We start from the raw sequence: 14,647 nt of genomic DNA, 5'->3' as shown, positions 1-14,647 counted from the left end.
CCAACAGTTGCAGAAGTCTAACAACTATAAAATATTACTTTAAATGCAGCAAATTCTCACAATTTTCAACTCTTTGTACATTTATTTTTGCATCAAATATGACAAACATTAACCATAATAGGCTAATTAATTTGTATTTAACAAGCTTTAATAAGAAGTAAAGCACAAGTACATCAAATTGTACCGAATTACATTGAATGAACTTAGTTACATACTGTTATCTGAATCTGTCTGTCCCTTTCCTGTCATGAAACACTTTAAATCAGATATCCAGCATTCATATTTTATGATATTGCAATTAAAGTATTACATTCTAACAGTTTAGGTATTTAAATAAAATAATCTGTTTCTTCTTGTGCCTACTTGAGAGTGTGCCTCACTGCAGCAGACCTCCATGTATCAGTCTGGACGGTCACAAAAATCAGAGGAAGTTAAAGAGACAAAAATAAGATGTTAGCATAGTCAGACCTGTGAAGATTAATATGATAAAGTCATCAGTTCCTCTGTGTTTATCTCCGGGCAGTATAAACCACATGAGTCTCCACTTCTCTCTCTGATGCGGTCCTCCTGTTCCGCATCTCCGTCAGTTCTGCGTCTTTCAGGACATCACAGTCATTCTGTAAAGGGTAAAGACATGTCAAATAGTTTTAAAAAACAATTCACCACCTTTGAAAGTATGAAAACATAAAAGCTGTTTCACCTCATAATCAGGTTGGCTCTGTTCTTCGTTGGCAGCTGAATGAAAGAGACGATACGTCTGATCAGTTCATTTAATCACTGTGACACACTAATGCAGAATGTATAAATATAAAATCAGATATCCAGTAGTTCCAGGGAGGTACCTGTCTGAAGCTTCCTGACTCTAACAGCCAGACCAATGATGACACTAACAAGGACAACAGTGACAGCACCCAGGATCCCACTCAGCTTGCTTATTACATCACACTGGATTCCCATGCCTGTTAAAGAAATAATAAAAAATAAATATACTTTATTAAATGTACAAGCATAAATGACTGAAGAATGGCCACCGCAAGAAAAACACGACTTTGTTACATGTAACATTTAAATCATTTACCTTCGGAGACTTAACCCTCTGGAGTCCATCTATTTATTGAAAATACACATGTTTTATTTACAGTAATAACTTAATTTATATATGATATGTAGACAAGTTGAGAAAGCTAGTTAAAAGTGCAATCATAGGAGCTTTCACAGTGTGACATTTATGTTTCTAGACCATTTTTAAAATATGAATTTTCTTCCTACAATGAAAGCTGTTACTATTTTTAATTTACATGCAAATAGACTGTTTTGTAGTTTTATTATTTATCATTTTTTCTGCTGTTTTTGTATGTATTAATGGTAAAAAAAATAAAAACGGTACATTTCCATAGACACCTGTGTCTTTTCTTTGTATTTTCGGTTCCTGGCAGCTTTATACTTTGTTATTTAAAATAAAATGAAGAATATGACTGATAGCCAAGTTTGTGTGGAGAAAAAGGAGCCATGCATTATGTAAGGACAGACTGAAAGATTCTAAACAGAGACAGAAATGAATGCATAGGAAGTTGACAAATTTGAACCAAAAAACCTGACAAAAGTTACACTGAAATAAACTGAGTTCAACTGTTTTGCCTTCAAGCATCTGATAACCTGTTATTCCAGACTTTGTTATTCCATCAATCTCTTTCATAAAAAAGATTAAATTAGACTGTCTGATGGTATCCAATCAAAAGGCCACATTAGTTAAAAGACGGACTTAACTTCACAACAAAATAAATAAATATTGCTTTAAAAAACATGTCAATTATGAATTATAAGTGGACACTGTGCAATCCTTACTTTGATACTTAAAGTACATTCTGCTGGTGATGATAAAGATTAATTTCGCTCAAACATGCAGTTCCAGTTGTGTCCTGAGTCTCTGGGGTGGCAGTTTAGGACCAGCTCTCTCTGATACACATCTGTTGCTTTATACTGTAGTTTAATACAGAATGTCACAGTAATATATATAAAGCAAGCAATAAAAAACCCTGAAAGAAATTATTAAAAGAAAAGGCACTCAAAGCAGAAAAAAGGTCCACTGTCACTTTGATAGTATTATTTTTTTTATATCATTAGATTATTATTGTTGATGTATTTATGTAAAAACATAACTGATGAAGTTGTTTGAGATGGTGCTCATTTTTAACAATTAACTACTGTATTAAGATTAAAATGGAATATTAAATAAATAAAAAATAATTATGGATTAATCTTCTGATTATTTTCTCCAACAATCTATAGATTGTTTTGCTTGTAAAAATGAAAAAAAAAAATACTAAGAAATATTACAATTAACCAGAGCCAAAAGTGACACCTTAACGTTTGTTTTATTTGTGATTTTATCAAAAATCACAAACATTTACCATAATATGCTAATTCATTTGTCTTTAATAGGCCTTTGAAAAGTTTTGAAGTTTAAGTATAAAGTAGCATGAAAAGTAAATACTACAACGTAGTATGTATAAAGGTTCCTGATTTTGACAGCCAGACCAATGATGACTGTAATAAGGAAAATAATCACAGAGCCCAGGATCACATTCACCAGGTTCCTTATTCCAACAACTGCTTCTACAACAAAGATCATTCAATTAAACTTTTGTATAGTATTCTACATATTTTGGGTAAAGGCATTAGTTTTTTTTCTTCTTTCATTGTTCAATGAAAACAACGGTCACAATCTTACCTTGAACCTTTAAATATGTTGCACTGTCAATAACTGGCTTTTCATCTTTGTAAAATCCACAGAAGTACAGTCCAGAGTCAGATAAATCCACTTGTTGAATCGTGAGAAAGAGGGTAGTGATGTTGGATGTCATGTTAAATTTGCCATTTCGAAATCCATCACAGAAAGAAGCATTGCCGTCAGCGGTCGTCATAGAGGAGATACAGCTGATGTTGGATCTGTCGGCCAGTCTGAACCAGAATATGTAAGAGGTAGTACTGGTAAAGTTGGAGCACGTCAGTGTGACGTCTTCACCAGGCTGAACCTCCACAGTGTGGAGCTCACAAACACAGACAGAGATCAAACCTGAAACAAACAACATATTTATTCTTTAACCTGCAATTCAACATAATGCATGTAGATTATGTTATTAATAAACCTGTAATAAGTTTTAGCTCTGACAGATTACTGTACTGAAGCAAAACTAACAATTGTAGTATGGAAAAAAGTGTACTTACTGAAGGAACAGAGCAAAGCTGTTATCAAGGTGAAGTTCATCATTGTGTGTTGAAAACGATTCAACCACTTCAGTGTCTGTAACTGAACTGTGCTCCAGTAAGAGTGCTCTCAATGTAAAGAGGCGGGCTGCTCTTTGGCTTTCCGTCTGCTCACACTCACATTATGAATGCTGTCACGTACACGGTAGTAGAGGTAACAAGTTAATATGTATCAGTGTGTAACTTTTCCTATATATGGATACTTCATACAGGAACGTCTTATTCAGATGTTTTAACTAAAGTTTGATGCACTCACTAGACTGATGTATCACTCCATATACATTTAACTCTACTGTCTGCATGATGTTGAGCCATAGTGATAATACACTAAAAAGTGTCTTGATATATTTATTATAATATAGTTGTGGATCTGTGCTGATTATTTATTTATTTTCCACATCAGGATGTTTCAGAGCGTCTTATTGTTGTTATGTACCAAGCGGCCCCGAGGCCTGAAAAGGGGAGCTAATGTAGAAGTGGCTTACACCTGCATTCTTGTTAATGGCCAGCAGGTGCATACACCATTACACTGAAAATACTGGGATTAATTATGGGGATAACATAGAAGCAACAACATTGTTTGATAAAGTCTCATTTTTATTCAGTTTGCCCTTCAGTGTTTAATAGACAGAGTCAATCATAAAAACACTTTGTATAGCCCTTTTATTCAGATATTTAGCATTCATTTATACACATCTTTGATGTATTGTACTTAAAGTATTACAGTTTATGTATTTAAAACTTACACTTGTGCCTACTTGAGACACAATTGTCCACTGTTTACTTTCAGATTGGATTCCCACAGAGCTTTGAGTGAACAGGCCTCATGAACTTCACCTCAGCTGTGGTGGGACCACACTGTGCTGTCTCTTCCTGTCTAACAGACGATATGTACCTCACCTCCACCTCTGCTACAGATCTCCATCTGAATGAACCCTTTATTGTCATTGCACAGAGTAACAAGTACAAGTACAACGAAATTGAGCCATCAACCCGTCCAGAATGCATAAAACACCCACAAACAATATCACAAGGTAGACAGGACAGGAAGACAGGGTATGAAGAGAGGGAAATACAGCACACATGAGGAGAGGAAAGGAGGAAAAAAGCATGAGAAAAACCTCAGCAACATGGCATGATACACTTTCACAACATGAATAGACTTAAGACGTGCAGGGGGGGGGGGGTCCGCAGCCACCCGGCTCGCTAAAAGAGACAGTCGTCAGTGTCTGTGCGGCTCCATCAATAACTAATCTAGACAAACTTAAGCAGAAAGAGAAAATAGACTGTCATGGTTTAAAAATGTTGCCAGTTTTGCACAAATAGATTATTTATTATCAATTTTTTGTAACATAGGTGATCTTAAGTCCTCCTTGCTGATAGATGAACATCACAGATGCAGTTCCAGATGTTTCCTGAGTCTATCTGGTGGCAGCATACACAACATTTGGCTCCAGCTCTCTCTCTGATGCAGGCCTTCTGCTGCCTTTTGCCTTTGGATGGAAACTGAGCGCTGCATAGTTCAGATCTCCAGAGCCCAGGTTCTGTAAATAAACACATTTCATCTCACATGGCTGAGTTTATAATAAGATAACATTAGTTATATATATGATAAAAAATATACATTGTGATTACCTCACTTTCTTGTGGATTTGGTCCCTCTTTATGGGCTAAATGATAGAAAACATAACATTTAGCCACTTGTAACATGTGATTTTTTGATGCAACAAAAGACGGAGCAACATTCATTGTCCAGGAGTTGTTTTTTTTTACAAGGAGCTGAATTATTGGCAGCGGTTTCTCCTTTTCAAAACTATCAGACCCGGTGATTTAAAATGGTAAAGACACTGAATAAAGCAGTTTCGCTTAAAAAAATGTGTTTCTCTGATGCAGTTTGGTATGTGGGCGAAGGGCCTCTAAGCTGAGCTGCTGCTTACGTTTGCTCTGCTAATTTTTCTAAAAACTTTAGAAATCTAATGAATAAAATCTTTCATCCAGTCAAAGTAAAAAACAACAACAACCGAGATATTTAAAGTCATCATAAAAATGTTGCTTAAAACTGGATAAAAAAGTACATTCATCCAAACTTTTGGCAGAGAACCACACTGCAGATGCAAAGGGGATAAGATGCCATTGACAGGCGACAGACTCGGAGAGTGTCCTGATTAAAAACTACAGTTTTCTATACAAGTACACAACTCTGCAAAAATATGTAACATACATCTAGTCTTTTTAGACATTTTATGCAGAAAAGTAAAAAAAAAATTAAGACATCTGATGACTAAAATTCTACATCTGGTTAAAGTTAAAACAACAACAACAACAACAACAACCAATATTTAATTATTTTAAAAATAAATAAATGTGTGGCTTAAAACTGGATAAAAAAGTACATTTATCCAAACTTTGGGATGCAAAGGGGGATAACATGCTGTTGAAAGGTGACAGACTCGGATAGTGTCCTTGATTAAAAACTACAGTTTTCTATATAACTACACAACTCTGCAAAAATATGTCTTTTTAGACATTTTATGCAGAAAAGTTACAAAGTTTTGCACTGCAAACATTCACATTTGAAACTTAAACAGAAACATACATGTACCTGTATAAAGGTTCCTGATTTTGACAACCAGACCGATGATGACTGTAATAAGGAAAATAATCACAGCGCCCAGGATCACATTCACCAGGTTCCTTAATCCAACAACTGCTTCTACAACAAAGATCATTCAATTAAACTTTTGTATTGTAATCTACATATTTTGGGTTAAGGGTTTTTTCTTCTTCTTTCATTGTTCAATGAAAACAACGGTCACAATCTTACCTTGAACCTTTAAATATGTTGCACTGTCAATAACTGGCTTTTCATCTTTGTAAAATCCACAGAAGTACAGTCCAGAGTCAGATAAATCCACTTGTCGTATTGTGAGAAAGAGGGTAGTGATGTTGGATGTCATGTTAAATTTGCCATTTCGAAATCCATCCTGGAAAGAAGCATTGCCGTCAGCGGTCCTCATAGAGGAGATACAGCTGATGTTGGATCTGTCGGCCAGTCTGAACCAGAAAATGTAAGAGGCATAACTGGTAAAGTTGGAGCACATCAGTGTGACGTCTTCACCAGGCTGAACCTCCACAGTGTGGAGCTCACAAACACAGACAGAGATCAAACCTGAAACAAACAACATATTTATTCAACACAATGCATGTAGATTATGTTATTAATAAACCTATAATAAGTTTTAGCTCTGACAGATTACTGTACTGAAGCAAAACTAACAATTGTTGTATTGAAAAAAGTGTACTTACTGAAGGAACAGAGCAAAGCTGTTATCAAGGTGAAGTTCATCATTGTGTGTTCAAAACGATACAACCACTTCAGTGTCTGTAACTGAACTGTGCTCCAGTAAGAGTGCTCTCAATGTAAAGAGGCGGGTTGCTCTTTGGTTTTCCGGCTGCTCACACTCACATTATGAATGCTGTCACGAACACGGTAGTAGAGGCTTCAAGTTAATATGTATCAGTGTGTAATTTTTCCTATATCTGGGTACTTCATACAGGAACGTCTTATTCAGATGTTTTAAATGATGTTTGATGCACTCACTAGACTGATGTATCACTCCATAGAGATTTAACTCTACTGTCTGCATTATGTTGAGTGTCACCAAGTCACCAGGAGAGACTTTTTTTGTGTTTTGCAGTGTATTGATTTATCCTTCATTGTTTTGTGTTTGAATCGTTGTTTTGAGGTGCCTCTCTCTCCTGTGGCTGAAGGACCTCCCCCTGCAGCAACCTGGCACACCTGCAAACACTAATCACCTTCTAAATAGATAAGGAGGAGGCAGAGCAGCATGCAGTGGGGAATTCACACAGACACAGCAGAGCAGAGAGAGGAGCAGAGAGAGGAGCAGAGAGAGGAGCAGAGAGAGGAGCAAAGAGAGGAGCAAAGAGAGGAGCAAAGAGAGGAGCAAAGAGAGGAGCAAAGAGAGGAGCAGCGAGAGGAGGAGCAGACGGCGCTGGCTGGACTCTACCTTGTTTCCCCCTTACCTGCAGTCAAGGAGGAGAAAAAGACTGCCTGTTCAGCTTTGGAACCCTGGTAAAGACTCTTTTAAAAGACGGTGCCCCTTCATCACCCCCAGCATTTTTTTCTACTGTTTTTAAAAACCTGCCTGTGTAAATAAACTGCCTTAAGTGATCTCTGACTCCGTGTACTTGTGTAACCAGAGAACAAAGAAACTTGTGACATTGAGCCATAGTGATAATACACTAAAAAGTGTCTTGATATATATATTATAATATAGTTGTGGTTCTGTGCTGATTATTTATTTATTTTCCACATCAGGACATTTCAGAGAGTCTTATTGTTGTTATGTACCAAGCGGCCTCCAGGCCTGAAAAGGGGAGCTAATGTAGAAGTGCCTTACACCTGCATTCTTGTTAATGGCCAGCAGGTGCACTGGCTGCACAAAGATGTCAGTTTGTAGTAGGAAAATCAAAAATGGATTGATTACCTCAGTAAACATTCTTATAATGAGTTAATGGTCTCAATCACTAGTTTTAAGTCTTCTTCAATGCAGCATGATGTTCATTTGATAAATGATGGTATAATTTAGAGCAACAATAGAAAATAATGCATGAAGATATGCTTCAGTGTGTTTTTGTTGTTTTCCTTGTAGAAAGTTTGGTGTCTTTAAAATTCCTTGTTCAGTGGGACTAGAAGACACTCTAACAAGTCGGCTGCTCATTCATTTTGGAGTTAAAAAACAGACCATTGAAAAAAACACACCTTGGTGTGCATGAATATAGCTGTAAAGCACACCATTACACTGAAAATAATGGGATTAATTATGGGGATAATATAGAAGCAACAACATTGCTTGATAAAGTCTAATTTTTATTCAGTTTTCCCTTCAGTGTTTAATAGACAGAGTCAATCATAAAAACACTTTGTACAGCCCTTTAATTCAGATATTTAGCATTCATTTACACACATCTATGATATATTGTGCTTAAAGTATTACAGTTAATGTATTTAACACTTACACTTGTGCCTACTTGAGACACAATTGTCCACTGTTTACTTTCAGATTGGATCCCACAGAGCTTTGAGTGAACAGGCCTCATGAACTTCACCTCAGCTGTGGTGGGACCACACTGTGCTGTCTCTTCCTGTCTAACAGACGATATGTAGCTCACCTCCACCTCTGCTGCAGATCTCCATCTAACTCGCTAAAAGAGACAGTCGTCAGTGTCTGTGCGGCTCCATCAATAACTAATTTAGACAAACTTTAGCAGAAAGAGAAAATAGACTGTCATGATTTAAAAATGTTGCCAGTTTTGTACAAATAGATTATTTATTATCAATTTTAGTAACATAAGTGATCTTAAGTCCTCTTTGCTGATAGATGAACATCGCAGATGCAGTTCCAGATGTTTCCTGAGTCTATCTGGTGGCAGCATACACAACATTTGGCTCCAGCTCTCTCTCTGATGCAGGCCTTCTGCTGCCTTTTACCTTTGGAAGGAAACTGAGCGCTGCATAGTTCAGATCTCCAGAGCCCAGGTTCTGTAAATAAACACATTTCATCTCACGTGGCTGAGTTTATCATAAGATAACATTAGTTATATATATATATATATATATGATAAAAATATACATTGTGATTACCTCACTTTCTTGTGGATTTGGTCCCTCTTTATGGGCTAAATGATAGAAAACATAACATTTAGTCACTTGTAACATGTGATTTTTTGATGCAACAAAAGACGAAGCAACATTCATTGTTCAGAAGGTTTTCTACAAGAGGCCGAATTATTGGCAGCGGTTTCTCCTCTTCAAAACTAACAAGCCCAGTGATTTAAAATGGTAAAAACACTGAACAAAGCAGTTTCGCTTAAAAAAATGTGTTTGGTAACATTTTTTATTAAGGTCCTTGTAATAACCATTAATTAACAAGTAATAAGGCCCTTGTAAGTCCTTACAAGATGCTTATTAACATTATTGTGTGTTTATAAGCTTATATAAGTGTTAATAATGGCATTACAAACACCCATGACCCACCCATTATGTCTTTGCCATGCCTTTATTAATCTTATTTTGTTTGCTTATTGATATCAAAACATACTTTATTGCTAATCTATTATAAGTTAACTATAAGTTAACTATACTTTTTGCAACTACCGGATCTAAAGCGAGAACAATGCCTTATTACTTGTTAATTATTGGTTATTAAGGACCCTATTATAAAGCATTACCGCTAATGTTTCTGAAAAACGTAAGACATCTGATGACTAACATTCTTCATCCAGTTAAAGTAAAAAAAAAAGGTGGCTTAAAACTGGACAAAATAGTACATTTATCCAAACTTTTGGCAGAGAACCACACTGCAGATGCAAGGGGGATAAGATGCCATTGACAGGCGACAGACTCGGAGAGTGTCCTGATTAAAAACTACAGTTTTCTAAGTACACAACTCTGCAAAAATATGTAACATACATCTAGTCTATTTAGACATTTTATGCAGAAAAGTTACAAAGTTTTGCATTGCAAACATTCACATTTGAAACTTAAATAGAAACGTTCAAGTACCTGTATAACGGTTTCTGATTTTGAAAAACAGACCGACGATGACTGTAATAAGGAAAATAATCACAGCGCCCAGGATCACATTCACCAGGTTCCTTATTCCAACAACTGCTTCTATAACAAAGATCATTCAATTAAACTTTTGTTTAGTAATCTACATGTTTTGGGTTCAGGCATGTTGTATTTCTGTTAGATGAAAAGACAACAACCTTACCTTGAACCTTTAAATATGTTGCACTGTCAATAACTGGCTTTCCAATTTGGTAAAATCCACAGAAGTACAGTCCAGAGTCAGATAAATCCACTTGTCGTATCGTGAGAAAGAGGGTAGTGATGTTGGATGTCATGTTAAATTTGCCATTTCGAAATCCATCACAGAAAGAAGCCTTGCCGTCAGCGGTCATCAGACAGGAGATCCAGCTGATGTTGGATCTGTCGGCCAGTCTGAACCAGAATATGTAAGAGGTAGTACCGGTAAAGTTGGAGCACATCAGCGTGACGTCTTCACCAGGCTGAACCTCCACAGTGTGGAGCTCACAAACACAGACAGAGATCAAACCTGAAACAAACAACATATTTATTCTTTAACCTGCAATTCAACACAATGCATGTAGATTATGTTATTAATAAACCTGTAATAAGTTTTAGCTCTGACAAATTACTGTACTGAAGCAAAACTAACAATTGTTGTATGGAAAAAAATTTACTTACTGAAGGAACAGAGCAAAGCTGTTATCAAGGTGAAGTTCATCATTGTGTGTTCAAAACGATTCAACCACTTCAGTGTCTGTAACTGAACTGTGCTCCAGTAAGAGTGCTCTCAATGTAAAGAGGCAGGCTGCTCTTTGGTTTTCCGGCTGCTCACACTCACATGATGAATGCTGTCACGTACACGGTAGTAGAGGTTACAAGTTAATATGTATCAGTGTGTAACTTTTCCTATATCTGGGTACTTCATACAGGAGTGTCTTATTCAGATGTTTTAAATGATGTTTGATGCACTCACTAGACTTATATATCACTCCATAGAGATTTAACTCTACGGCCTGCATTATGTTGAGTGTCACAAAGTCACTAGGAGAGACTTTTTTTGTGTTTTGCAGTGTATTGATTTATCCTTCATTGTTTTGTGTTTGAATCATTGTTTTGAGGTGCCTCTCTCTCCTGTGGCTGAAGGACCTCCCCCTGCAGCAACCTGGCACACCTGCAAACACTAATCACCTTCCAAATAGATAAGGAGGAGGCAGAGCAGCATGCAGTGGGGAATTCACACAGACACAGCACAGCAGAGAGAGGAGCAGAGAGAGGAGCAGAGAGAGGAGCAGCGAGAGGAGCAGAGAGAGGAGCAGAGAGAGGAGCAGCGAGAGGAGCAGAGAGAGGAGCAGAGAGAGGAGCAGAGAGAGGAGCAGCGAGAGGAGCAGAGAGAGGAGCAGAGAGAGGAGCAGCGAGAGGAGCAGAGAGAGGAGCAGAGAGAGGAGCAGCGAGAGGAGCAGAGAGAGGAGCAGAGAGAGGAGCAGAGAGAGGAGCAGCGAGAGGAGCAGAGAGAGGAGCAGCGAGAGGAGCAGCAGATGGCGCTGGCTGGACTCTACCTTGTTCCCCCCCTTACCTGCAGTCAAGGAGGAGAAAAAGACTGCCTGTACAGCTTTGGAACCCCTGGTAAAGACTCTTTTAAAAGACGGTGCCCCTTCATCACCCCCAGCATTTTTTTTTTTACTGTTTTTAAAAACCTGCCTGTGTAAATAAACTGCCTTATGTGATCTCTGACTCTGTGTACTTGTGTAACCAGAGAACAAAGAAACTTGTGACATTGAGCCATAGTGATAATACACTAAAAAGTGTCTTGATATATTTATTATAATATAGTTGTGGTTCTGTGATGATTATTTATTTATTTTCCCCATCAGGAACTTCAGAGAGTCTTATGTACCAAGCGGCCCCCAGGCCTGAAAAGGGGAGCTAATGTAGAAGTGCCTTACACCTGCATTCTTGTTAATGGCCAGCAGGTGCACTGGCTGCAAAAAGAAGTCAGTTTGTAGTAGGGAAATCAAAAATGGATTGATTTTCTCAGTAAACATTCTTATAATGAGTTAATGGTCTCAATCACTAGTTTTAAGTCTTCTTCAATGCAGCATGATGTTCAATTGATAAATTATGATCTAATTTAGAGCAAGAATCGATAATAAAGCAGTGTATGCTAAGTGCCTTTTTGTTGTTTTCCTTGTAGAAAGTTTGTTCTCTTTAAAATTCATTGTTCATTGTTCTGTGGGACTAGAAGACACTCTAACAAGTTGGCTGCTCATTAATTTTGGAGTTAAAAAAAACAGACCATTGAAAAAACTCACCTCGGTGTGCATGAATATAGCTGTAAAGCACACCATTACACTGAAAATACTGGGATTAATTATGGGGATAATATAGAAGCAACAACATTGTTTGATAAAGTCATTTTTATTCAGTTTTCCCTTCAGTGTTTAATAGACAGAGTCAATCATAAAAACACTTTGTATAGCCCTTTAATTCAGATATTTAGCATTCATTTATACACATCTACAATATGTTGTGCTTCAAGTATTACAGTTTATGTATTTAACACTTACACTTGTGCCTACTTGAGACACAATTGTCCACTGTTTACTTTCAGATTGGATCCCCACAGAGCTTTGAGTGAACAGGCCTCATGAACTTCACCTCAGCTGTGGTGGGACCACACTGTGCTGTCTCTTCCTGTCTAACAGACGATATGTACCTCACCTCCACCTCTGCTACAGATCTCCATCTAACACTCTAAAAGTGACAGTCGTCAGTGTCTGTGCGGCTCCATCAATAACTAATCTAGACAAACTTTAGCAGAAAGAGAAAATAGACTGTCATGATTTAAAAATGTTGCCAGTTTTGCACAAATAGAATATTTATTATCAATTTTAGTAACATAGGTGATCTTAAGTCCTCCTTGCTGATAGATGAACATCACAGATGCAGTTCCAGATGTTTCCTGAGTCTATCTGGTGGCAGCATACACAACATTTGGCTCCAGCTCTCTCTCTGATGCAGGCCTTCTGCTGCCTTTTGCCTTTGGATGGAAACTGAGCGCTGCATAGTTCAGATCTCCAGAGCCCAGGTTCTGTAAATAAACACATTTCATCTCACGTGGCTGAGTTTATAATAAGATAACATTAGTTATATATATGATAAAAATATACTTTGTGATTACCTCACTTTCTTGTGGATTTGGTTCTTCTTTATGGGCTAAATGATAGAAAACAGAACATTTAGTCACTTGTGACATGTGATTTTTTGATGCAACAAAAGACGGAGCGACACTCATTGTTCAGAAGGTTTTCTACAAGAGGCCGAATTGTCGGCAGCGGTTTCTCCTCTTCAAACTAACAGACCCAGTGATTTAAAATGGCAAAAACACTGAACAAAGCAGTTTCGCTTCAAAAAATGTGTTTCTCAGATGCAGTTCGGCACGTAGGCGGAGGGGCTGTAAGCTGAGCTGCTGCTTACGTTTGCTCTGCTAATTTTTCTGAAAAACATTTTCTGACTAACATTCTTCATCCAGTTAAAGTAAAAAAAAAAAAGTGGCTTAAAACTGGACAAGAAAGTACATTTATCCAAACTTTTGGCAGAGAACCACACTGCAGATACAAGGGGGATAAGATGCCATTGACAGGCGACGGACTCACAGAGTTTCCTTCATTAAAAACTACAGTTTTCTAAGTTCACAACTCTGCAAAAATATGTAAAATACATCTAGTCTATTTAGACATTTTATGCAGAAAAGTTACAAAGTTTTGCATTGCAAACATTCACATTTGAAACTTAAATAGAAACGTTGAAGTACCTGTATAAAGGTTCCTGATTTTGAAAAACAGACCGATGATGACTGTAATAAGGAAAATAATCACAGCGCCCAGGATCACATTCACCAGGTTCTTTATTCCAACAACTGCTTCTACAACAAAGACCATTCAATTAAACTTTTGTATAGTAATCTACATATTTTGGGTTAAGGCATGTTGTATTTCTGTGAGATGAAAAGACAACTATCTTACCTTGAACCTTTAAATATGTTGCTCTGTCAATATATAGCTTTCCACCATTGTATAATCCACAGAAGTACAGTCCAGAGTCAGATAAATCCACTTGTTGTATCTTGAGAAAGAGGGTAGTGATGTTGGACGTCATATTAAATTTGCCATTTCGAAATCCATCCTGGAAAGAAGCATTACTGTCAGCGGTCGTCATAGAGGAGATAGAGCTGATGTTGGATCTTTCGGTCAGTCTGTACCAGTATATGTGAGTGACAGTACCGGTAAAGTTGGAGCACGTCAGTTTGACGTCTTCACCAGGCTGAACCTCCACAGTGTGGAGCTCACAAACACAGACAGAGATCAAACCTGAAACAAACAACATACTTATTCTTTAACCTGTAATTGAACACAATGCATGTAGATTATGCTATTAATAAACCTGTAATAGGTTTTAGCTCTGACAGATTACTGTACTGAAGCAAAACTAACAATTGTTGTATGGAAAAAGTGTACTTACTGAAGGAACAGAGCAAAGCTGTTATCAAGGCGAAGTTCATCATTGTGTGTTCAATACGATACAACCACTTCAGTGTCTGTAACTGAACTGTGCTCCAGTAAGAGTGCTCTCAATGTAAAGAGGCGGGCTGCTCTTTGGTTTTCCGGCTGCTCACACTCACATTATGAATGCTGTCACGTAAATGGTAGTAGAGGTAACAAGTTAATAACATGCAAAATAGTTGTGTAATTTTTATATCTGGGTACT

General features: G+C 37.3%; 4 protein-coding genes across 4 annotated transcripts; all 4 read right to left on the bottom strand.

Annotated features, from left to right (window-relative positions):
* Positions 1 to 502: 502 nt before the first annotated feature.
* LOC131989871 (uncharacterized) lies at positions 503 to 3,271 on the bottom strand. Its single transcript, XM_059355220.1, has 5 exons — positions 3,238 to 3,271; positions 2,732 to 3,076; positions 843 to 959; positions 701 to 735; positions 503 to 617 (listed from the first exon to the last, which is right to left on the bottom strand). Exons 1-5 carry the CDS (start codon positions 3,269 to 3,271, stop codon positions 510 to 512), a joined length of 639 nt encoding a protein of 212 aa, XP_059211203.1. The 3' UTR covers positions 503 to 509.
* Positions 3,272 to 4,522: 1,251 nt separating this feature from the next.
* Positions 4,523 to 6,616, bottom strand: LOC131989977 (uncharacterized). Its single transcript, XM_059355357.1, has 5 exons — positions 6,574 to 6,616; positions 6,092 to 6,436; positions 5,870 to 5,980; positions 4,903 to 4,937; positions 4,523 to 4,811 (listed from the first exon to the last, which is right to left on the bottom strand). The coding sequence occupies exons 1-5, from the start codon at positions 6,614 to 6,616 to the stop codon at positions 4,689 to 4,691; spliced, it is 657 nt and encodes a 218-aa protein (XP_059211340.1). The 3' UTR covers positions 4,523 to 4,688.
* A 2,076-nt stretch (positions 6,617 to 8,692) lies between these two features.
* On the bottom strand, positions 8,693 to 10,604 carry LOC131989245 (uncharacterized). Its single transcript, XM_059354434.1, has 5 exons — positions 10,562 to 10,604; positions 10,065 to 10,409; positions 9,854 to 9,964; positions 8,933 to 8,967; positions 8,693 to 8,830 (listed from the first exon to the last, which is right to left on the bottom strand). The coding sequence occupies exons 1-5, from the start codon at positions 10,602 to 10,604 to the stop codon at positions 8,708 to 8,710; spliced, it is 657 nt and encodes a 218-aa protein (XP_059210417.1). The 3' UTR covers positions 8,693 to 8,707.
* A 2,008-nt stretch (positions 10,605 to 12,612) lies between these two features.
* Positions 12,613 to 14,444, bottom strand: LOC131989023 (uncharacterized). Its single transcript, XM_059354182.1, has 5 exons — positions 14,402 to 14,444; positions 13,906 to 14,250; positions 13,695 to 13,805; positions 13,062 to 13,096; positions 12,613 to 12,971 (listed from the first exon to the last, which is right to left on the bottom strand). The coding sequence occupies exons 1-5, from the start codon at positions 14,442 to 14,444 to the stop codon at positions 12,849 to 12,851; spliced, it is 657 nt and encodes a 218-aa protein (XP_059210165.1). The 3' UTR covers positions 12,613 to 12,848.
* Between the last annotated feature and the right edge of the window lie 203 nt (positions 14,445 to 14,647).

The sequence above is a fragment of the Centropristis striata genome, chromosome 17 (assembly GCF_030273125.1).
Source record: "Centropristis striata isolate RG_2023a ecotype Rhode Island chromosome 17, C.striata_1.0, whole genome shotgun sequence".
Taxonomy (NCBI): Eukaryota; Metazoa; Chordata; class Actinopteri; order Perciformes; family Serranidae; genus Centropristis; species Centropristis striata.
The sequence above is the reverse complement of the archived record's forward strand: the minus strand, read 5'-3'. Positions and strand labels throughout refer to the sequence as shown.

Excerpts from the sequence above, each read along its gene's own strand:
- LOC131989871 (XM_059355220.1), bottom strand. The coding sequence starts at position 3,271 with ATGATGAACTTCACCTTGATAACAGCTTTGCTCT. Across the intron at positions 960-2,731 it reads AACATATTTAAAGGTTCAAG|GCATGGGAATCCAGTGTGAT; the intron begins GTAAGATTGTGA and ends TTTCTTTAACAG. Across the intron at positions 736-842 it reads AGTCAGGAAGCTTCAGACAG|CTGCCAACGAAGAACAGAGC; the intron begins GTACCTCCCTGG and ends TCTTTCATTCAG.
- LOC131989977 (XM_059355357.1), bottom strand. The coding sequence starts at position 6,616 with ATGATGAACTTCACCTTGATAACAGCTTTGCTCTGTTCCTTCA. Across the intron at positions 4,938-5,869 it reads AATCAGGAACCTTTATACAG|CCCATAAAGAGGGACCAAAT; the intron begins GTACATGTATGT and ends TCTATCATTTAG. Across the intron at positions 4,812-4,902 it reads CAAATCCACAAGAAAGTGAG|AACCTGGGCTCTGGAGATCT; the intron begins GTAATCACAATG and ends GTTTATTTACAG.
- LOC131989245 (XM_059354434.1), bottom strand. The coding sequence starts at position 10,604 with ATGATGAACTTCACCTTGATAACAGCTTTGCTCTGTTCCTTCA. Across the intron at positions 8,968-9,853 it reads AATCAGAAACCGTTATACAG|CCCATAAAGAGGGACCAAAT; the intron begins GTACTTGAACGT and ends TCTATCATTTAG. Across the intron at positions 8,831-8,932 it reads CAAATCCACAAGAAAGTGAG|AACCTGGGCTCTGGAGATCT; the intron begins GTAATCACAATG and ends GTTTATTTACAG.
- LOC131989023 (XM_059354182.1), bottom strand. The coding sequence starts at position 14,444 with ATGATGAACTTCGCCTTGATAACAGCTTTGCTCTGTTCCTTCA. Across the intron at positions 14,251-14,401 it reads AGCTTTGCTCTGTTCCTTCA|GTTTGATCTCTGTCTGTGTT; the intron begins GTAAGTACACTT and ends TGTTTGTTTCAG. Across the intron at positions 12,972-13,061 it reads CAAATCCACAAGAAAGTGAG|AACCTGGGCTCTGGAGATCT; the intron begins GTAATCACAAAG and ends GTTTATTTACAG.